General features: G+C 46.2%; 1 protein-coding gene across 1 annotated transcript in view; it reads left to right on the top strand.

Moving 5' to 3' along the window:
- The first annotated feature begins 10,471 nt into the window (after positions 1-10,471).
- The window catches only part of ERCC6 (ERCC excision repair 6, chromatin remodeling factor), a 65,568-nt gene continuing 53,324 nt past the window's right edge, over positions 10,472-22,715 (top strand). Inside the window, exons 1-4 of the mRNA XM_075934669.1 lie at positions 10,472-10,846; positions 14,557-14,677; positions 15,844-15,949; positions 20,428-21,163. Coding sequence (XP_075790784.1) covers positions 10,557-10,846; positions 14,557-14,677; positions 15,844-15,949; positions 20,428-21,163 — 1,253 coding nt within the window. The 5' untranslated portion in view covers positions 10,472-10,556. The remainder of the gene's footprint in view (positions 10,847-14,556; positions 14,678-15,843; positions 15,950-20,427; positions 21,164-22,715) is intronic.

The raw sequence follows: 22,715 nt of genomic DNA, 5'->3' as shown, positions 1-22,715 counted from the left end.
TCCATCTGTGTGCTTTAAGGCATTTCAGCGTCTGGAGTACAGAGCAATTTGTTTCACAAGTTGTCAGGCCAAAGCAAAAGGCCCTGCACGTTTTTAATTTTTATTTTGCTCCTACTAAGTTGTGGGGATGAGAGGAATGTCACAATTTGATCCTTCCACAATCAGGTGTGTGCACAGCTAGTGAAATAGTGATAGCGTTGAAGTTGGCCGGGGTTCCATTGTTGATTTTAGTGCAAGCAAGCAAGCAAGCAAGCAAAGGGACTCTCCCACCATACACCCTCTCTCTTTCTGTGGCAGTTTCAAAGACTGCTGTGTGCTTTGCATAGAGGTGTGGGCAGGCAGAACTTCTCCTTTTCCTAAAGTAGCTCAAATTTGACATGCAACATCTTTGTCTATTTCAGGCTTTATGATGTCAAAGATGACTCATGAGATAGACTCTGGCGTTACTGATTAATCTTACTTGTGCACATGTCATTATTTCTCCCTTACCACTTGCCAAGAGCACTTTATTTTTTGCTACACTATGAACAAAATCTCAGGCAGCTCTCCTGAGCATTTACAAATTGCAGACTCTGTCTCTTTGGCCCCCCTGCATTAATTTTCTTCAAATGACACCAAGGGGCCAATATGCTAAGATTCCGCCGCGGCTTTGACAAAATTTGAGCTTTTGTTTATAACCATTTGTGTAAAGAGCAGCCGTCTGGGCTTGCGTAGACCTGTTGTGCAGGAAATTTGCTCTGCCACGCACGCTCCAAAATTGCTTCCACTTTCTGTACTTGCTGAGGTTTGTGGTTTTGCCGTGGTGTGAATGCCTGCCTGCCCTATTTCTGGCTTGTTGGGCTGGGGGAAAACTATATTGTTCCATTTCTGCTAATGCCGTTCTCTTTCCTCGCCCTCTTTCTGACACAATCAGGCCACATCTATACTTACCGCGCCAGAGATCCATCTTCTGGCATTTGATTTAGCAGGTCTAGTAAGGACCCACTAAATTGAACACTGAGGGCACTCCCAGTCAGCGTCCCTCGATTCATGAGGAGTAAGGGGAGTTGATGGGAGTGTTTGCTCCCATCAACCTCCCGCTGTGGAGAGAGCGCCAAACTCGGCTTACGGTACGTCGACTCCAGCTATATGATTTACACAGCTGGAGTCACGTACCTTAAGCCGACCTTCCAGGTCTGGTATAGACCTGGCCTTAGCTACTGGTCCTATTTGTGAGCAGGCTTGGTTCACTCATGCGTTGTGCCAATCTTTAATTGGTGCAAACGGCATAGAACTGGAGTAACACAGGTGACTTGGGGCCACGAACAAAGTCTGCAGAGTTCATGTGGTACATAAGTATCTCCATTGTGTCACATGGGCGCAGCCTTTTGTCATCTTAAGTGACTGTCCATCATGGGTCTGGGCTTTATAGCTTCACAGTGTCTAGGGGACCACTGAGATGAAGTGTGGACCATTCAGAGCCAGGGCACGGAGGGGCTGTGCTTTGTCCAGCTCTCAGCAGTCATTGGGGATAGGAGGACATGGCACCTCCACAGTCTGCTTCTGAGGAAAGCGCCACAGCCCCTTCTGTTAGGCTATACAGGGCCTCGTACAGTTACCAGCTAATGCTGCACTTCTGGGTCGATCATTGGTGGCAGGGGCAGGTCTTATTCGGGGCTTGTCCCTCAGCAGTCCACACCTCAGTCAGTTCCCCTCAGTCTAGTTGTCCTTTCTAGCCGGAGGCTTGTCTGACTGACAAGCCAGCTCCGTCTCTCGGCTGCGGCCTGGTCTCTCTCACTCACCTCAATGTACCTATTACTTGGCCAAGCTCCAAGCCACCTCAATGCCTTCTCCTTGCAGTCCAGACCCCAGTTCACTCAGAATGGAAAATCAGCTTTCTCTCTCCATAGTTAGGTGGCTCCTAGAATTTGGGATATTTTATCAGCCTCTGAAGTGTTACCTCAGCTTAGTTACGTGCCCAGAGATGCTTAATCTTTCCAGCCATAATTCTCTATCGCTGTTTGCCGCACTGAGAACCTCTGTGAAAATGGGCCCATTTTTAAACAAATATAGAGCCTAGTCTTGCTCAAGTGAAGCCCAGGGAAGCTCATGGACTTCAATGCGAACGGACCAAGACGGATTCAAAGGTGCACTAGTAAAGCTATGGGCACTTTGCCCAGACTGAACAGGAAATCAAGGGATCTGTTATCACATGGGATTCACTCTAAAGAGAAAGGGCCAATTTTGCTCCTGTGTAAACGTGTCCATTGTAACTAATTCGAGTGACAACACGAGAGTCACTCCCCATTTTCACTGATGTACCTGGGAGCCGGGTGAGTTTATTGGACCTGAGTTCTGAACTCTTTAATTGAAAGCAAACACAAAGCCGTGAATCAGAATAGACTTTCCCATTTGTACTCGGTTTTTAATTAGTTAATTATAAGTGTATCAATTAAAGTCCAAGAAGTCACATACATTGGCATAATTTATGTGAGAAATTACCTTAACTAATTAGCTCTAATTGATTGGGTTTTTTTCCTGGATAACTAAAGTCTCTCTGTTTGAGGGCGAGCCAGAAATTCTTGGCCACCTTGGGAAATTCTTGATGGGTGCTAATCAAGGGCATTTGAGGAAACAGCCCACAGCTTCCTATATGCACAATCACAGCCCGTCAAATAGGCTCAAAATTGGCACTGGAAGGGAAATTTCAATTTTAAAAAATGGTTTTTTTCCTTCAACATTGGAGGGGGTTGCCCCCCCCCAAAATGTTAACAAGAAGTGGAAACAGGAAGTGGAACTTTCTTCAAAAAGTTCATTTTCCATTGGAGACATCGTGCTAGAAATTTTTCAGGCAGCTCTACCCCAAATACCCAAGCATCAGGCATTGGACGAATGTTTTAGGTCCATTTCGTATTTTTAACTATTATTTTGCATAGCACTAACAGATGGAAATAGTCACAAAAGAAGGACAATTTTATCCCAGCACACTAGAATCCCTTGAGATGAGTGCTGTTCTTAGCAACGGCCACTTATATTTCCATATCGATTTTTCTAAGACCGTTTAAAGGGCAGCAAGCACAGGGAGAAAAATGACCACAGGGGGGCAGCAAGCCCCCCGGCAAGCAGCCACTGGCGGGCAGCACCCACCTCACTTCCCACACCGCCAACCCTGCTGAAGTGCCCAGGGGGAGGGAAGGGATGTTTTAAATCACCCAGGAGTGGTAGAAGAGGTTGGGAGAGAGACCCAGCCTTGAACTTTGCTGGAGTCAGGTCCCTGGGCCAAAAACATTCCTGGAGTCCAGGCACCATAGGCTCATATAACTCACCGCCACTGCATCTATCCCAGTGTCCTGTCTTCTGACAGTGGTCAATGTCAGGTGCCCCAGAGAGAATGAACAGAACAGGGAAGCAAGTGATCCCTGTCCTGTCATCCATTTCTAGCTTCTGGCAAACAGAGGCTAGGGACAGCATTCCTGCCCATCCTGGGTATTAGCCATTGGTGGACCTATCCTCCATGAACTTATCTAGCTCTTTTTTAAACTCTCTTATAATGCACAATATCCTCTGGCAAGGAGTTCCACAGGTTGACTGTGCACTGCGTGAAGAAAAACTTCCTTTTGCTTGTTTTAAACATGCTGCCTATTCATTTCATGTGGTGACCTCTAGCTCCGGCGGTATGAAAAGAGTAAATAATACTTCCTTATGTGCTTTCTCGATACCAACCAGGAGTTTATAGACCTCTATCCTGTCATGCTGAGGAGTGGTGTCTTCTTTTGTTTTAGAATCAAGGTTGTTTTTTTTGTGAACCAAACTGCAGAAGTTCAGGGGCCTCTGCTTTTGCAGCTCTGGCACTTCTGCTAAGATGTCTCCTACTTTGTGACATTTTAATTATTCACAGCACCAGGGCTCTGCACATGGCACAGGCTGTGTATTCTCCATTCACTCATTCATTAGTTTTAATTAAACCCTTTAATTTTATTTATGCTGTCACGGACTGATTAACAATTTGCCAGCCCGAACCAGAAAGTCTTAAACAGCACCTTGAGAAATCTTCCTTGCTCTAAACAGAGAGAGATGGGCTGTAATAACCACAGATCTGCAGGAATACAGCCCAAAATGCTAAAGGAACTGCATCAGCAGCTTCCCCAATGCAATTTTCTTTCCACAAAGCACATTTCAAATGCCTTAGATGAGAGTCAGGCATGATGAGGCATCCCAGGGACGCAACAGAATTAAACTGAAGACTGACACCGTGGAAGTTCCTTCATTAGGAGTATGTGATTGAATGGGAACAGTTGGATGCATACAGGACAGCAGGGAAAGTCCCATGTTAGCCAGGGCATCTCAGGATCCAGTAGGGGGTCTTCCTATAACATACTAGGAGCTAATGTCAAACAGGAGTGCCAATGACACTGGATAGTAACTTACGGCATGTCTTCACTACTCACCAGATCCACAGGCAGCAATCGATCCAGCAGGGGTCGTTTTATCATGTCTAGTATAGACACGATAAATCGATCGCCAAGCACTCTCCTGTGGATCCCAGTACTCCCACCAGACCAAGAATGGTAGGCGAAGTCAATGGAAGGCTGTTAGTTGTCGACTTACTGCAGGAAAGACACTGAGGCCACATCTATACTCCATGGAAGATTGCCGCTCCCACGACTGATCTTCAGGAGTTCAATTTAGTGAGTCTAGTTAAGATTCGCTAAATTGAACTCAGAGGGTACCAGGTACTCCTGCTCTTGCCAGCCTCCTATCAGCTCCTGTCAGCCTCCCGCAGTGGGGACGCCACCAAGCTTGGCTTACAGTAAGCTGACTCCAGCTATGTATTCTGTGTAGCTGGAGTTGTGTACATTAACCTGAGCTGCCTGGTCCAGTGTAGACTTGGCCTTAGAGAAGTAGATCTAAATACGTTGACTTCAGCTACATTATTCCCGCAACTGAAGTTGTGTGACTTAGATTGATGGCCCACTATATTTTAGACGAAATCTCAGACTTTAGATCTTTCTTATAAATTTCTTGTAACTTTCTTATACAACCAGGCGTGATCATCCCAGGTCAGCCAATCTTCGCCGTGACACCAGGACACTCGTCCAGCCAGTCACTTGCATGCAGGATTCAGTTCAAATGTGGAACTTTCCACAAAACCTGGGACACGTCAAGCTCAGTAACGTGGCCTAGAAGCTCATTCTAGGATTCAAGATACTGGGGTTCTGTTCTTGACTCTGCCAAGGGACCCCGAGTAAGTTGCTTCACCTCTGTGCCTCGGTTTCCCCCACCTGAAAAGAGGAGAGAATGATGCTTACCTCCTTTGCAATGTGCTTTGATACCTATTGATGGAGTGTCAAAAGACCCAGGATGTTGGCTGTTAGCATTATGACAGATTTAACTCCATTCAGGATATTGTCAGTCAATAAAAGTTAAACCTGATTGAATTACGGCTATACCTTTGGGGCACGTTGTACTAGAAATGCAAATATCATTATCCCGCGATTGAAGGGAACTTCTTTAGCAGGATGATTAGATTCATGCAACCCCTAGAGGGCAGGAGGAACTTTTAAGGTCTTTTGGGAAGAAGTGGATTTCCGAGGAAATACCTTGAGGTGAAAGGAATGCAAGTTCTCCTCTCCCAAACTAACCTTTGGAAGGTGTGACCCATTGGCTACGTCTACATTGGCACCCTTTTCCGGAAAAGGGATGCTAATGAGACACTTCGGAATTGCAAATGCTGCGGGGGATTTAAATATCCCCCGCGGCATTTGCATGAACATGGCTGCCGCTTTTTTCCGGCTCGGGGTTTTTTTTGCTCAACAAGTTTTCCTGCTATTTGGAAGGGGGGCGTGAGGGTTTTTCAAAAATCAAAAAGGGGGGCATGATGCCCAAAAGTTTGGGAACCACTGGTATAGAGAGAGTGGGCAACATTTGTCATAGGGGTGCTTGTTCTGAGCTGAAGCTGGGATGAAATGGAATGGCCCGGGTAGTGTTTACTCCTGTCTGTGGACTAGTCGAGGTGACCGACTGGGGTTCCCCCCAGTCCTCTCTTTTATAATTCTAGGAACTTGTAACCATAGGGAAACACCTCGCGGGGTGGGCGGGTTGAAAGACTGCTCCTGCGAGAGCCTATGTAGCGTGGAGAGGAACTCTGGTAAGCTTTTTAGCATGCAGGTCGGCTTTTTAAAATTTGTTTATAACAACCTGGTGTGTTTGGCTGTAGCCCCCACTTCCCCCATGAAATAGCGCCCTTGCCCCGCAGCCCTAAGCCACACACCCTTCAGCCCTGACTCCTGAACTCCTCCCGCCTCCTCCTACCCCAGGGTCCCTATCAGGGCCGGTCCTAACCAACTGGTGGCCCCAGGCGACTACCCAGCTTGCCCGTAGGGTTGCCAGATGGTTTAAAAAAAAACAGACAAAAATTTGTCAGGAAAAAACAAACAAAAAAGGGGTCAGGGAGTAACCAGGGAAACCTGGGAGGAGGATTCAGTCAGGCTGAAACACAGTTGTGGCCCACCCCTAAAACCGGCTCTGTTGGCATCCCTGGGCAACCACCCGGTTCGCCTGCCCCTAAGACCGGCTCTGCCGCCTATGCACTAAATGCAACTCTTTCCTATTCCTGAGGTACCTTGATGGTCCCCCAATGCTGTAGGTGGGACCCGCAGAATAGGAAATGCCTCTCCTTTGTCTCTCCCACCTGATCCCAGAGCACGGTTTTAAGGGCAGCATTTTATAGGAGGAAACAGACTGGCGAGGCGGCTGTCTCTTTAAGTCTGGTCACTGATAGCAAAGTCTCGTCCCAGCCTTTTCACTAAGGATTTCGAAGGCAAAGCCTCAAGTTGTTTCCTTTCCAACTTCCTACCCTATTTGAGCTTCACAGCCCAGACCTCCGGTTGTGCGGTGCCTCCGCCGCCCTCCGAAATGCAAAGCTGAGCTCTGAGCAGTTGCTCTCGATGCTCTGCCAGGCTCTCTGCCAGTAATCCCACATGGAAGAGGGAATGGGGAGGAGGGGGAGAATTTAATTTCCCGGTATCATTAGTTCAGATCAAACAGCATAATTACTCCAGCTCAAAAGCTGCCTGGGCCGTCTTCAGCCAGGATGAAGTGTCATCTTTAAAGCTCACAGATTAAGGCAAGCCATGGGGAGAGCATTGAAAAGGCAAAAATAAAAGACACAAGCAAAATCCACCCTCTTCAGAAAATGAATCTTTTTCTGATTTAATCACGGGTAGCGGGTGAAGGCCCAGCTAGGGCAGGCAAGTTTCAGCCCCGCCCTTTCTGTCTGAGGCCCCACCCCTTCCGCCCAAGACCCCACCCCTGCAGCTATTCCCTCCCCCTGGGAGACAAGTCCTGCCCTACCCCAGCCCTGACGCCCAATCCTTCCTGGCCAACTGGAGACACGGGGCTACTGTGCCACAGCCACAGCCTGCCTGGGAGGGCAGGGAGCCAAGCTGCCGTACCATGACCCCAGCCATTCTGGGCTGCTGGGAGCATGGGCAGTTTTGGGAAGGCAATGCCTTCCCTTGCCTACATTACCTGCCGCCCATGGATTTAATAAACTAAACCCATATCAGGCAGCCTCGCCAACTAACCTTAAATGTACCAACAGCCGAGATGGAAACACTGTATTTACCTTCATTTTCTATCCCCCAGCAATAGAAAACCAATACTTACACCCACATAGCATCGCCATTGGCTCCAAAGAAACTGCATGAATGCCACGGTCACAGGGTCAGCTCCCGCCTAAGCATGCCCTCGCAGCCTGGGGAATGGCTGCAGATCCTGCCTCAGTTTCCCCTTCTGCTCAGAGCCCCTTAAAAGTAGCCTTCAGAGGCCACATACTTAAAGGCTACGTCTAGACTGCCCCCTCTTGTGCAAGAGACTATGCAAATGAGGCAAAGCGGTGAATATCGCCAGGCCTCATTTGCATACTTAATGAGCTGCCATTTTTACGCCAGGGACGGGTTTTGTGCAAAAAGGAGCCACCTACATGGCTCCTTTTTCCGCAAAACCCCCCTCTTGCGCAAGAGCCATTTTGCTGCTTTTTTCTAGGTAGAACTACTCTAGCGCAAGAGGGGGTTTTGCGCAAAAAGGAGCCGTGTAGACAGCTTCTTTTGGCACAAAAGCCCCTTGCGCAAAAATGGCAGCTCATTAAGTATGCAAATGAGGCGTGGCGATATTTACTGTTTTGTCTCATTTGCATGTTCTCTTGCACAAGAGGGGCAGTCTAGACATAGCCATAATGTTCCCCTGGCTGGGGTCCACTTAACCAAAACGTCCCCAGAATCTTCCAGAAACAGAACCTAAGCAATAGCATTTCCACCCCACTGCCAAGCTGGGCACAGCTGCTCCTCCTTGAGGATTTCTCTTCCCTTTGGAGTTCACCAACTGTCCTCTCTTCTTGGTTCCCCCCACCACCACTGGCTTCTGTCCCATGTGGCACTTCCAGCCCTGCTGAGGTGAAGTTCAGCTCCCTTTCCCAAAGGGGTGTCCTTTCCTCCCTTATCAATCCCCTCCCAGCCTGGTGTGAATGAATCACATGGTCTCATTGCTTCATTGTTACCACTTGGGAAGTTGGCAGATCTTGTCACAAGCAGGCTTAGGCTCATATGGTCACCAAGAGCAGAATTTGACGCTCCTGCCTCTTCATCTTTCGATGGCTGAGGGTGGAGTGTGTGGGAAGAGTACCAGTCCACACTGGGGGTGCAACATCAAACTCATTCTGTTGTATACCACAGACCAGCAGTTTTCAAACTTTTTTTCTCATGACCCAGTTGAGGAAAATTGTTGATGCCGCGACCTGCCATAATTTGACTGGAGTGTGGGCTCCAGAGTGGGGTGAAGAAGAGCTGTGGGGCGTACAAGGGGGCTCTGGCTTTGGGGGTCAGGCTGGGGCAGGAGGGGCTTCCCTGGAGTGGCTCCTGCTCAGTGGTGCAGGAGAGGTGGGGGGCGCTAAGGCAGTTTCCCGCCTCTCCTGGCCCTTCAGACCATGCTACGCCCCAGAAGCAGCCGGCAGCAGGATCCCAACAACATGGGAGTGTGGCGCTAGTGCTCAGGACAGGGGCGGTGCACGGTGCCCTGTGCACTCTTCCCCCCTCCCCCTCTGCCGTGGGCAACAGAGCAGGCTTGGGCCAGTCCCACACATGGGGAGGAGAGGGGATCTGGGGCCAGCCCCATGTGGGCCAGCAGCAGGGGGGCTCAGATCAGTTCTATGCAGGTGGATGGCATAGGGCAGGGGTGTCCAAACTTTTTTCAAAGAGGGCCAGATTTGAAGAAGTGAACATGCGTGAGGGCCGTCCCCACACTCTCAGCCCCAAGGCGGAGAGCGCAGGGCACGCCGGCCTCACGGCGGCCCGGGGGCAGGGCGAACCCGCAGCCGAGCGGGGGAGCGGGGCTGCGGACGTGCCCTACAGGGCAGGCTCTAGGACCGCGGAGGCCATGGGCAGCGGCGGCGCGGCCGGAAGCGGCGCGCTAGGCGCGCCAGTTCAAAAGAGCGCCGGGGAGCCAGGAGAGGGGGAGGAAGCGGGGGCCGTATTAAATCGGAACACGGGCCGCAATTGGCCCACGGGCCGGACTTTGGACATGCCTGGCATAGGGCCTTGGTATCAGGGTGGCTCCGGCAGGCCTTGCAAGGGGGGAGAGGGAGGCGGGGGGGGGGGGGGAGGACTCAGATCAGCTCTTGGATGGGATAAAGTGGAGAAGGGCTGAACTTGTTAGAATGTCCTTTGGGGAGCCATTGGGAAGCATGTGCCATGTTCCCCTTGGCTAGTATCAAGCGGGAAGGCAGAGGGTCAGTAGCCACGCGCAGGCAAGTTAATTGCTTGTTCTCTGCTATCCGTCTCCCACGCCTCTGTGCAGCTGTGAGCCAGATGTTCTGCAGCCCGCCCCACCAGCGGCTTGGAGTAAGGGGTGCACCATAACTGTGTCCTGCTTATTAAAGATCATTTCTTCCTGTGTCCCCCCCCCCACCATCTCCGATTGCATTTGAGTTGAAAATCTCCGCATTTCCCCGGGGAGGGAAAATCCGCCCCGCGCTAGATGCGCGGTACCCGAGCAAACCCACAGCGCAAGGCCGTGGGCAAAGAGAACGCGCGGAGAGCCAAGAGAAGACAGCGCATGCGCGCTCTGATCCTGGTCTCCCGACTCAGTAGGGAGGCGTGCCAGGTAAGGGCGCATGCGCGCACTCTTTCCACCCGGTGGCGGCGTGGGGAGCGCTCGTTTCTGCGCCTGCGCGCCCTCCACGAGCCGGGTGCGCGCAGGGAGGCGGGGGGAAGGCCGCTCGTTTCTGCGCATGCGCGCCCTCCACGAGCCGGGTGCGCGCAGGGAGGCGGGGGAAGGCCGCTCGTTTCTGCGCATGCGCGCCCTCCACGAGCCGGGTGCGCGCAGGGAGCCGGGGAAGGCGGCTCGTTTCTGCGCATGCGCGCCCTCAGCGAGCCGGGTGCGCGCCAGGAGGCGGGCCGCTCGTTTCTGCGCACGCGCGCGAGAAGTGGGTGTTTCTACGCCTGCGCGCGGGGCCGTCCCGGGAGCGGCGCGCGTCCCTCGCGCTGAGGGGACCGCCCGGGCCCGCCGCGCTCGCGCCCAGGATGCCCACCGAGGCCCCCGAGCGGGGCCCTGAGGCGAGCGAGCCGGGCCCGAGCCCGGCCGGGGAAGCGGGGCCCGGCGCTGCGGGCCCCTGCTGGGGGGAGCCGGGCCCGCCGCGCTTCCGCGTCGACCGGCGGCAGATCCCGGCGGCGGGGGGCGCGCACAGCGCCGCGCTGCGGGGCCTGGGGGTGGCCGTGTACGACCAGGAGGCGCTGGAGCGAGGCGTCCTGCAGCAGGTGGACAGCGCCCTCGGCGCCCCGGCCGAGTACCGGGCCGTGCTGGCCGACGTACGGTACGTGCCGCCCGCCGGGCCGACTCCCGCCGCCCCGCCGGCCCCCAGCAGAGGCGCTTCGGAGCGGGCTTGACCCGGGCACGCTGGTGCCCACCCGCATCTGGCCAGCGCGCCGCGTTCTGCAGCTGCGAACTCACCCGGCTCCCCTCCGAGCCCCGGTCTGTCCGCGCCAGAGAGGGAGCGGTTGGCTGTGTCTAGACTGGCAAGGTTTCCCCCAAAAGCAGCTGCTTTCGCGCAAAAACTTGCCCGCTGTCTACACTGGCCGCTTGAATTTCTGCTAGAACGCTGACTTCCCGCTGTCTGGAATCAGCGCTTCTTGCGGAAATACGATGCTGCTCCCGTTCGGGCAAAAGTCCCTTTTGCGCAAAGCTTTTGCGCCAAAGGGCCAGGGTAGACAGCTCAGATTTGTTTTGCGCAAAAAAGACCCAATCGCGAAAATGGCGATCGGGGCTTTTTTGCGGGAAAGCACGTCTAGATTGGCACGGACGCTTTTCCGTAAAAAGCGCTTTTGCGGAAAAGCGTCCGTGCCAATCTAGACGCTCTTTTCCGCAAATGCTTTTAATGGAAAACTTTTCCGTTAAAAGCATTTGCGGAAAATCATGCCAGTCTAGATGTAGCCGTTATGTATTGCTTCCTTTGCCCTCAGGTCTCAGGACAGCTGACTAGTTGAATCCTGATTTATTTTTACAGGTGGGGAACGTGAAGCACATGTCTATATTAAACCATATGACGTACCTGAAGTCATTCAACTAGTCAGTAGCAGCATAAGATACTAGAATCCAGGGTGCCTGACTTCAAGATTAAAGATTGGTTACACGGTTACTATTTGTATACATTTTTTACATCCCCAGATCAGATGGGGTTGCACAAAGTAAAAGGTGTAGCAGGAGAAGTGTCTAAGGTTGTAGTTCTGTAGCAGCCTACAGAAAAGGGAGGGAGAAGTGAAAAGATCTGTGAAGAGACACGTAAGGAATAACCAAAAACGTAGGAGAACTAGGAAAGGACAGTCACAAAATCAGTAGAAGAACAAAACAGTGTGACGGAAAGTCATAGTGAAAAGTATTTAGCAACAGTGAAGAGGTCAAGGATAATGAGGACAGACTACAGGCCCCAAGATTCGACAAGGAGAAGTCCTATTTCAGTGGAACAGCTGAGGGTGGAATCTAGATTTAGATTAATGCATTCCAAGGTCAGAAAGGATCATTGTGGTCATCTGATCTGACCTCTGTTACTAACACAGGTGCACATACCCTTGTATGACACACAGCTTCCCTAAAATCTACTGTAGTGTTTGAGAGTGACTGTTTCTGTTCAAGAACTTCTGCTATATGATAAGAGCTAGGACCACCAAATTCTGTATACAGTTTCTTCTTATCCTAACTTAAAGCAACATAAAGGCTTGATTGTACCAGGAAAATTGGATGTGCCTGGAATGGGATTGCTTCTCATAAAACCATAATGAAGAGACCAGAAGCACCGGGAAAGGGGATGGGCCCCCACATCCAGGACTGCCTCAACCCCGAGCCTCCCACCCCCCAGGTACCATTTAGGGAGTGCAGTAGGAACTGAAACATCCCCCACCCAGTTTATTACAGTGACATTGCTGGCTGTTTCCCTTCTTCAGGAAGTTAGGAGAAAGTGCAGTTTGCTGCTTTCCTTGCTCTTACTGGGGAGTACAGGGGCAGATGAACTGTGCCCTTTGCTCTCACTCCCTGCTACGGACAGGAAAGGGAAGAGCAGAGTCCTGGTATGAATCTAGGAGAGAGGGGTGTGTTGTCCCCGCCCACTGCCCTTCACACAGACAAAACACATACACATGGTCACTGTCCTCTACCCACATCTCCTCACCCCCCAACCCTGACTCCTGTGGTTAACCATTATCCTCATTTTATAGATGGACATCTGACAGGTCACAAGTGTTGGCGGGGCTTAACTGTTTCACGTTTACATAGTGCTTTTTGACATACAAAGCTGTGCATTAGGATATAGTTAGAACTTGCAAATGTGACAGAGGCCAAAATACAAGACCCCGACATAAAGGTGGATATGGGAGGGCCATGTTTAGTGGGAGGAGACATCCATGAAGATGTTTTCACTAGTATATTCTGCCCCAAACTTAAGTAATAGCAGAAAACGTGATGGGAAAAGCATGGCTTTTCACAATGCGTTTGTCACGCATACTGTGGATGGCAACAGTAATAGGATTCTCCTTTAAAAAACACATATTCTAGCACCTATTTTCACTCAACAGAGGCCATTTAGCAGGAGTAAATGTGAATTTATCAACAATTGTGCGTGTCCTCGAAGATCTTCTGGTCCTTTGCTATTTAGTAGGACCTTGAACAGTGTAAGTCTTGTTCTTCATTTCTTCTCCAATTTGTTCATGTAATTTCTGGTTGCATTCCAAAGAGACCTCTCTTTGTTGCATCATTATCTGATGGTTTGATTTATGTTTGGCCCAATATCAGCATCTAAAAATATTACATATATTATCACATAAATGACCTAGCTGGCAAACTACTCATGCAGCAAGTTTCTCACAACTGTTAATAGGGATAGGCAGAGAGAAAAGCCTGCTTTAAGGCATATTTGAAAATCCACTCTCTCTCAACCACTGTTTATGTTTTGTGCTGGAATGCTTTCCTTTGCATTTCTGTTAATTTGAATGGTAATGTATTATCCCATGCTTCAGTTGGACTGAAGGTATCGGTGTCATCATGTATTGATGCTGTACACAATGAAGAAAAAATCAGTATCTTTTATTAAAAAACGTTAGTGTTATCTGTAGTAGATCAGTAGAGTAGGCTCTTTGGGTGCCATTTTTAGTGATGAGACTTCTCCGCCCTGATTAATTTAACAGATTATGCAACAATCATTAGATGGCGACATCTTTTAGTTAATATCAGTTTGGGCTTACGTAAGTTGGTGGCAGATTTTATATACATATATACACACAGTGCTTTTTTTATAAGAAAAAAGATCCGGTACAAACAAAAAAGCTGCGGGGAGGAAAGTTGTTGAGCAAAAAAAACCACGCTGAAACCAGGGGGGAGGAAACTTGTTAAGCTTCTTTAAGCTTAATTGTGTAGAGCCTGCAGCGCATGTAACCATGTAATCACTAAGATTTTTAGTGACCTTTTCAAATGACTTTTTACATCTATAATTTTTTACTACAGATTACTAAAATAGATTTTATTAAAATCTATTTATTAAATCTGTTTATTAAAAACTCAACTCTTTCACCATTTGTACTTATTTCTTGTGCTTCTCTTAACTTGGATAATAAAAGTAGATGAGCCAATTTCACCTCTTGTGCATGACTGAACTTTAATCATGATCTTGCTATTATGGCAGTGGATCTTCACCCATGGGTTCTCAATCCCGCTGCAGGGCTCTACTTCCTGAGAGTTGTTCATTAGTAAAGTTGTAATTATTGAGTTCCAAATACATCAGTGGGTTGTTTGTTTTTAACATTTTAAAAAATCACAAAAATGTTTCTAACAATACTCAATTCATTTTAAACACTAGCTTCTGTAAAATTGAAAGGCCAAGAAAATCATCATGCTTATTTAGAAATCCATCTTTAGACTTTTGTTTGTTAAAATCTTGGCTATAATTTTTACATTTAAATTATCTGAGTTGAAAATACCATGTAATGATTCTTTCATTATTACAACTGAATACTAAATCAACTTCTTTTTATTTTTCAGGTCATGTACAACATCTCTGAAACAAATCAATACAATTATAGAGCAACTTACTCCTCAAGCTGCCAACAGCAAAGATATAAACAGAAAATTAGATTCTGTAAAACGACAAAAATATAACAAGGTGACTGGAAAAAATTAACTTGTGCTTTGGATTGCTTAAGGCTGTGATCCTGTGTCAGGCATCACACTTGAGTATCCTGCTAACGGGTCAGAATCTAAACTTGGAGTTCCTTCACCATTTCAGCAGTTTGTGTTATTACAGTTTGAACCTCTCTAGTCTAGCATCCTTGGGACCTGACTAGTGCTGAACCAAAGAATTTGCTGAACCACTGGACATCAATACTGTCTAGCAGCATTTCTGGGCTCTTAGAAGACATTTGGGGGTATATTAGAGCTAAATAACAGCACAGAATGCTAAGAACCAGGCCTGGTGGCTGTAAACAAACTTTACGGGACTGTGGGGAAACTTGGCCATACCCATAAGTGGACATCTGGCTAACTAAAATCATGCCAGACCACAGATGTTGTCAGGCCAGAGAGTGCCAGATTAGAGATATTCATCTTGTACTAAAATTTTTCAATTCCTTCTTGTATGTTTACAGGAGCTGTGATGTTGTTTTCAAATGAATTAATGGTCTTCTCTTGAGCTGACTTGGTGTAATAATAACTTTTAATGCACAAGGAATAACATTGATTTTTGAATTTTTGTAGTCTCTTTGTGACAACACATCTCAAAACAAATCTGTTGGGGAAGGATTTTTACTTAATTTTATTATTGAACTTAGCACATAAGAAAGTAAAGGATTAGCACTGACTGAGTTCAAATATATTCTTAGTGCAATTTCATATGCTAGATATAGGGCTTTTCTTCACTGGATCCAAGACCCAAGTTTAAAAAATGCATGCCCAAGTTGTATGTGAAAATATCTGATGCATGTGAGATTTGTTTGTGTATAAAACTTTAACTTGTGCATGCACATCTGGTCTTATATATGTATATGTTGTGCACCTGAATTAGTGCACTTTTAAATATTTGGACATTAGTTATGAGCAGCTGTACTAAATTGTAAATGTTGGATGTATGTGTTAAGTAGATTGGTATTCTGGCATGGTACCTTCCACATGCATTTTTATCACATGGAGACATATCACAATGTTAACTTCTTTCAGATGCAGAATACTACCCTTTTACTTAACATATTAATAGCAGTTTGAACCTTGATATTTGTAAGAAAAGCAAGTCTGGTAACAAGATTTTTAAAATTTTGTACACTCTTGTCATTCAAGGAGCAACAGTTAAAAAAGATCAAAGCAAAGCAAAAGCGCCTCGAAGCAGTTCTTGGTGGAGCAGAGACTCTTGGAACAAATGATGTTGAATTTCAGGATGATGAAGGTGAGGGAAAATGCCATTGCAAATCTTTTTCCACATTTGTCATTTGTTTTTAAAGCCTTTTATTGTTTGAAACACATTGCCAAGATCTTTGCCAGTGAACATGAGTACATAAATTTCAATGTTTTGTTTTCAAAGAGTGATTTTAGCAACACTTAATTCTCTGCACCTTATGGGTATTTTTAAAGCGTGAAAGTAGATCTGTGTTTAGTTCAGTAGGGAAGGCTGATGCACATTAGAGTATTGGGCTTAATAAATTGGAAATCCTAACATTTTTCACAGCTAATGTGATAAAGCTAACATAATGATTGAATTACATTTTATAATCAGCTGCCAATCAGCATTCACAAAATTGTCTTTTTTTCTTTTTCTTTGTATCTTGGTAGGAAACACTTGTTAGAAATGAAAAAAAATGTTTGTGTTGTATGAATCATAGACTCATCGAACTGGAAGGGAATTCCAGAGGTGGCCTAGTCCAGTGCTTCTCAACCTTTGGTAGCCCCAGTACCTACAGTTTTCAGATGCACAATTTTTTTTCTACCATTGCAACACATTTGTTTAAACAACTTAATCGTAGCCGGGTGGGCAATAAAATTTTTGGGTGTAAAAAGTACAAAAATAATAAAACATTGTAAAACTTAAAACAAAAATTCAGTTTTCTCCAAATTTCAGTTGTGTTGGTATACCCCGCAGACTTCTCTTGAATACCCCTACGGATACTCGTACCACTGGTTGAGAAACACTGGTCTAATCCAGTCCCCTGCACTCATGGCAGGACTAAGAATTATCTAGCTGTACAGTGTGAAAACAACAGTTTCTTATGAATACTGTGATAATTGTCTCAAATATAACTGAGCATTTGTGTTAGGGATATAAAATCCTGTTTAATTGGTTAACCAGTTAAACATGGTAACTAACCGGTTAACCAATTAAAGTAGGGGAGCTGGGACGTCTGGAACAGCCCCTGTCTGGCACGGGCTGCTTCAGGTGTGCTTACCGTTTAACCTTTCAGATCCCTAATTTGTGTGTGTATTTTTTCACTGCCCTCTGACAACCCAGCATTAGGTTTTAGGTAGGGATGTAAGCCACTAGAATTACATAATCCTAGGTTTATCAGGTAGTCTAGTCGCTCCTCGACTAATCACTTCTCCCCCGCTGCCTCTGTATCAGAGGCAACAAGTGGAGGGAGCAGGAGCCAGTGCCGGGGGGAGTTGGCTTAAAAGCTGGTTCTCCTCATCACCGTTGCAGTGGAGGACAGGGAAGGCAGAGGCTCAGCAGGGGAAACGGCATGAACTGGGGCTGAAGCAGTCCCCGCTCGTGCTGCATCCGATTGCTGCGCCTTTGCCTTTTAAATGGCAGAGGCACAGCAGAGATAGCGAGCACCACTCCATCCCTATCAACTAATTGAGTAGTCGATGGAAAATCCATCAACTACTCGATTAGCTGATTAGTTGAAATTGAACATCCCTAGTCTTAGAGACAAGCAGTTACCTTTCTCTCGTGTGCATTATCATTAGTACTCAAAATTATGAAATCTGTAATAGGCATTCATTGATATTTGAGCAATCATATTAGATATTGAAATTGATAGTATTATTCTGATACATGAGATGAATTGCTTCCAGCTATCTCACTCATATCTGTGTTGGATGTGCAGGTCTTATAGGAGTAAAAAGCAACGAAGACTTATTTTTGACAGTAAAAGTGGTAGAACTGAGCTGGAATAGATTTGTGGGATAAGAAAGTGCCATTTTAAAAGTCACTTTTGTGAGTAGAAATACACCCATAAGGTCTTTCCTTGTACGCTATGCACTAAAACTCAGACATTTGGTATGAGGAAGTATAGCTTAGTCATGAAATCTGTGTGTCCGATTTGTGTTACGAAAGCTTACAGTTACCTAATCTGGTAAAGTAATGGGTTTATGGCAATAGCTACGTATGTGATTACTGAATCCATGTCTTTTGTAAAGTAATATTTAGAAGCTAATAGTATTCTGATGCTATGATTATTAGTTTATACCTAAATATAACATATGCAGGCGTATAAAAACTTAATATAAAGCTGTAACAAGTTATAGTTGATCTTGAAGAGCAATCGTATCTGTTCAAAGAACATTAAACTCAAGTTACTTTGCACACCTGCTCATCACACTCAGGATATGTAGCAGAACCATAGTAATTTAAATAAACATCACTCTTTAAAATTATGCATTCATTTTAAATTAGTTTCCCCTTGAGTAAGATAAGTAAAGTGTGTAATTGAATCATTTTGGAATGTGGTACAGCTGTAAAAAAATTGACTCTACAAATCAACTAAATTCTGTATTTGTCATTTACTAACATTGGTCCTGAGACAGGAATGTAGTTAGGTATACAGGCAGTCCCCGGGTTACGTACAAGATAGGGACTGTAGGTTTGTTCTTAAGTTGAATCTGTATGTAAGTCGGAACTGGCGTCCAGATTCAGCCGCTGCTGAAACTGATCAGTTTCAACAGCGGCTGAATCTGGACGCCAGTTCTGACTTACATACAGATTCAACTTAAGAACCCCAGGCATCCCCAAGTCAGCTGCTGCTGAAACTGATCAGCGGCTGATTCCAGGAAGCCCGGGGCAGGGGCTTCCTGTAGTCAGCCACTGGTCAGTTTCAGCAGCAGCTGACTTGGGGACGCCTGGGGCAGAGCAGCTGGGGTGCTGCTGGGTTGGTTCAGTAGCGCCGCCGCTCCTCGGCGCTACTGGACCAACCCAGCAGCACCCCAGCTGCTCTGTCCCAGGCGTCCTGATTCAGCCGCTGCTGAAACTGACCAGCAGTGGCTGAATCAGGACGCCTGGGGCAGAGCAGCTGGGGTGCTGCCGGGTTGGGCCAGTAGCGCCCAGAGTGGCGCTACAGGACCAACTGGCAGCGCCCCAGCTGCTGTACCACAGGCGTCCGGAGCAAAGCCACGGAGCACGGGGGCAGCAGGACAGCCCAGACACGCCGTGGCTGTCCTGCTGCCCTCGGGCTCCGCGGCTTTGCTCTGCTTTGCTCCCCGTCTCCCTGGTCCGCAGACCAGGGGGACGGGGAGCAAAGCCGCGGAACACGCAGGCAGCGGACAGTCTGGGCTGTCCGCTGCCCGCGTGTTCCACCGCTTTGCTCCCCGTCCCCCTGGTCTGCAGACCAGGGAGACGGGGAGCAAAGCAGAGCAAAGCCACGGAGCACGCGGGCAGCGGACAGCCCAGACACGTCTGGGCTGTCCACTGCCCGCGTGCTCCGCTGCTTTGCTTCCTCTCCCTGGTCTGCTAGAGACCAGGGAGACAGCCCCGTTCGTAACTGCGGAGCTGACGTAAGTCGGATCCGCGTAACTCGGGGGCTGCCTGTATCTATAATCTAATTTAATTTAGTGGGACTACTCATACTTAAAATTAAGCACACACTGGTTCAAGTGCCAGAGGCCTCCGTCCTATAATCTAATCCAGGTGAACCCTTAAGTACCTTTATAGGATTGGAACAGTAATTTCTGTCCATCTTACTGGGAAAGCTGTAGAAGCAAGAGAGTTGTATTGTGGAGATATTAATTGTAGTTTCATAAAGAAATGTTACTAAAGAGCAAGCTGACGGAAATGCAGTGTGAGTATCTGGGAAATTCTGGTAAGGACATGAATTGGGCACTAAATTGAGGAAATGGACTTAGAGATACCAGCATCTTGATAAATATTGAGTTTTAAAAATAGGACTTAAACATGGCTTCAGATATTGCATCAGTACCTAAATGTACCTGCCATATTTTTGTTATGTATCATGTTGCAAATGAATAAGAATGTATGAGGTTCATGAACATTTCAGGATTTTTGTGCTCTGTTTTATATGCTGTGTAGTTGCTATTTTTAAAGTCATACATGCCAGTGATCCATAGTGGATATTTGGTAGAGTGTTTGATAAAGTGAGAAACTTTAAATGGATGATCAGTCTTGTGTCCCTTCTTTGAAGCATGGTGTGAGGAAATAAGACTACAAGTTTAAGAGTATAATACTCATAAAGGGTTAATGCCTGGAGAGTGATGATGTAGATAGTCACTTAATTTATTATCTTTGCAGATAAACTTCATGTCAGAAATAGCTGCACTATTAACTGTGTTTATAGTTTGAAAAACACTTTGAGATAAAAGGTGCTATTTACTGTATGTGTAAAATGTTATCTGACCATTTTGGCTCTCTATTTCATTTTCTTCCTTGTTGGAGCATTTTTTTCTCTGTCTTCTCCCCTGTTTAGTTTGTCTGATTTCTCTAACCATTGAATTGGATGGATGTAGTTTTGGTTTTTTCTTGTACAATATCTGAGGTAGGGTGCTGGTTTTGGGATTGATGCTCTAATTATAATTAAAATGAATAAATTAAAGGGTTAAAACAAACCTGCATATCTGTTTAAACTGTGGGATATTACTTAGAGCATGACTTAGACTGATGAGTATGCAGATAAGAAATGAATGTTCTGAGTCTCTTTGCAGAGCCTGGTCCATCGTCTCTTGGCAGTATGCTCATGCCAGTGCAGGAAACAGAATGGGAGGAACTCATTCGTACTGGTCAGATGACCCCTTTTGGAACTAAGGTCCCTCAGAAGATAGAAAAAAAGCCACGTAGATTAATGCTAAATGAAACATCTGATTTTGAGAAGTATTTGGCGGATCAAGCTAAACTGTCGTCTGAAAGGAAGAGGTCAGCCCTTAAAAAAAGAGCAAAGAATAGAGCAGAGCTCAAGAAAGCTCAGTGTGCTCTTCCCACATTAGTCAAAAAGGAAAAGAGGGGCAAAACCAGAATCCTGTCAAAAACAGATAAGCGCCTGAAAAAGCACATGAAGAAACTTCAGACCCATGCTCTTCAGATCCAATTTAAGATAGGAATTCCAAAGGAAAAGAGACTTCCTGAGCTCCAGGAAAGGCTGAAAGGTGAGCAAGGGGATGAAAGTGGAGAGTCCGAATATGTGCCTGATGAGGAGCTTTTTAATCCAGAAGATGAGGAGGAGGAACCATTTTCTCTTGCCGATGATAGTTCCGATTATGAACTGAAGACTTTGCCAGGAGCAAGAAAACATTCAGGGAAGAGGATCCTTAAGGAAGAAGCTGAGGAGGATGAAGACTTTTTCCCAAGTTCTGAGGAGGAAGAGGAGGAGAGTACCATAGGAAATCGTAGAGTGAAGAGATGCAGAGATGATGGAGATGAGGATTACTATAAGCAAAGGCTAAGGTTAGTCCAAGAAGGCTTTATATTAGTAACTTTTATAGGTGGTATCACACACACAGACAATGGGTGAAATACACTTCCAAGAATGCAGCTGAAGGGAGGGGGCTCTAAAATTAAACATAGACTGAGCTGATAAAAATATCCACATGTAGACTTCTCAAAGGCTGTTATGGTGTTGGGAATGCTCCATAATTATAAGGATCCAATAATTATAATTATAAAGTCTCATGTCCTGCTGGTAAAGAGCCTGTTTTTTTAAACAAACCGTTTCTACTTCATTGCTTTTCTTTGTGGCCAAAGATCAATACATGAAAAATAAGGCAGCGTGGTGGGTTATGTGGTTATTACGTAGTAATAATGCTATGTATTTCTATAACACTTTTAAAGGATTTTGTATGCTTTACAAAGATGTGTAAGTATCATTTCTCCTATTTTACAGATAAGAATACTCAAATACAGAGCGATTGTAATTTGTTCATATCTCGCACATGCAATCGCTGATAGATCTGAGAATAAAAGCTAGGAATTGTGTGCCCTAGTCTTCTGCTCTAGCCACTTTGATGTACTGCCCACGAGGAAATAACTCTTGAATTGGTGGTAGTTTTCAAGTATTTTTATTTAGCCTGTTGAGTAATTGGAGACCGGTCGATAGGAATTTCTGTTGTCTGTAGCAGACTTCCCATTTGCACTAAATGACAGTTTAGTTTTAGACCCTGTTTTTCTATGAGTGGCCTTTGCATGTTCATGGTGCATCCTCTGTATGTATTTTGACTTTAATAAAGCTTTTGATACTGTTTCACAAGACCTTCTCATAGGGAGAAAACAAACTAGATGGAGCTACCATAAGGTGGGTGTACTGTATAACTAGGTGAAAAACTGGTCCCAGAGAGTAGTTATCAGTAGTTATCTGGATGGGCATATTAAGCACGGTTCCACAGGGACTGATCTTAGGTATGGTTATGCTCAATATTTTCATCCATGATTTTGATAATGGCATAGAAAGTACATTATGGGGAGGAAGGGTCTATCTTGAATAAACTCCAGTTACAGGTAAATAACTTGAATTATTTGTGTGTGGGTATTCCTTTGCCTGGACAACACGGCATTAAGCAATTAGTTGCAAATATCTAAATGATGATAGCTATTTCCTCCATTATCTTTCCAGGTACAAAAATTAAGTTGGCTGGTATAAAGTTCCTTTATTCCCTTTCTCATAGATTGGCACTATATTTACCCTTTTCCAGTCCTCTGGGATCTCTTCAATTTTCCACAACTTTTCCAAGATAGCAACAATTGGCTCAGATATCTTTTCAGTCCGCTCCTTCAGTATTTTAGGGTGTATTTCATCAGGCCTTGGTGTTTTGAAGATATCTAACTTGTCTACATTTTAAATTTGTTCTTTTAGCCTCATGTCCGTCCTCATTTTGACTGATGGTCAATGTTAGATATGCAATCACTACTAACATTTTTGGTGAAAAAATCATTTGGCATTTCTGCCATTTCCACATTTTTTGTTACTGTCTTCCCCATGCCCCCGCTGCCTCATTATGTTACA

The sequence above is a fragment of the Pelodiscus sinensis genome, chromosome 8, assembly GCF_049634645.1.
Source record: "Pelodiscus sinensis isolate JC-2024 chromosome 8, ASM4963464v1, whole genome shotgun sequence".
Classification (NCBI taxonomy): domain Eukaryota; kingdom Metazoa; phylum Chordata; order Testudines; family Trionychidae; genus Pelodiscus; species Pelodiscus sinensis.
Note: the sequence above shows the minus strand (reverse complement) of the source record. Positions and strands in the feature narration are given on the sequence as shown.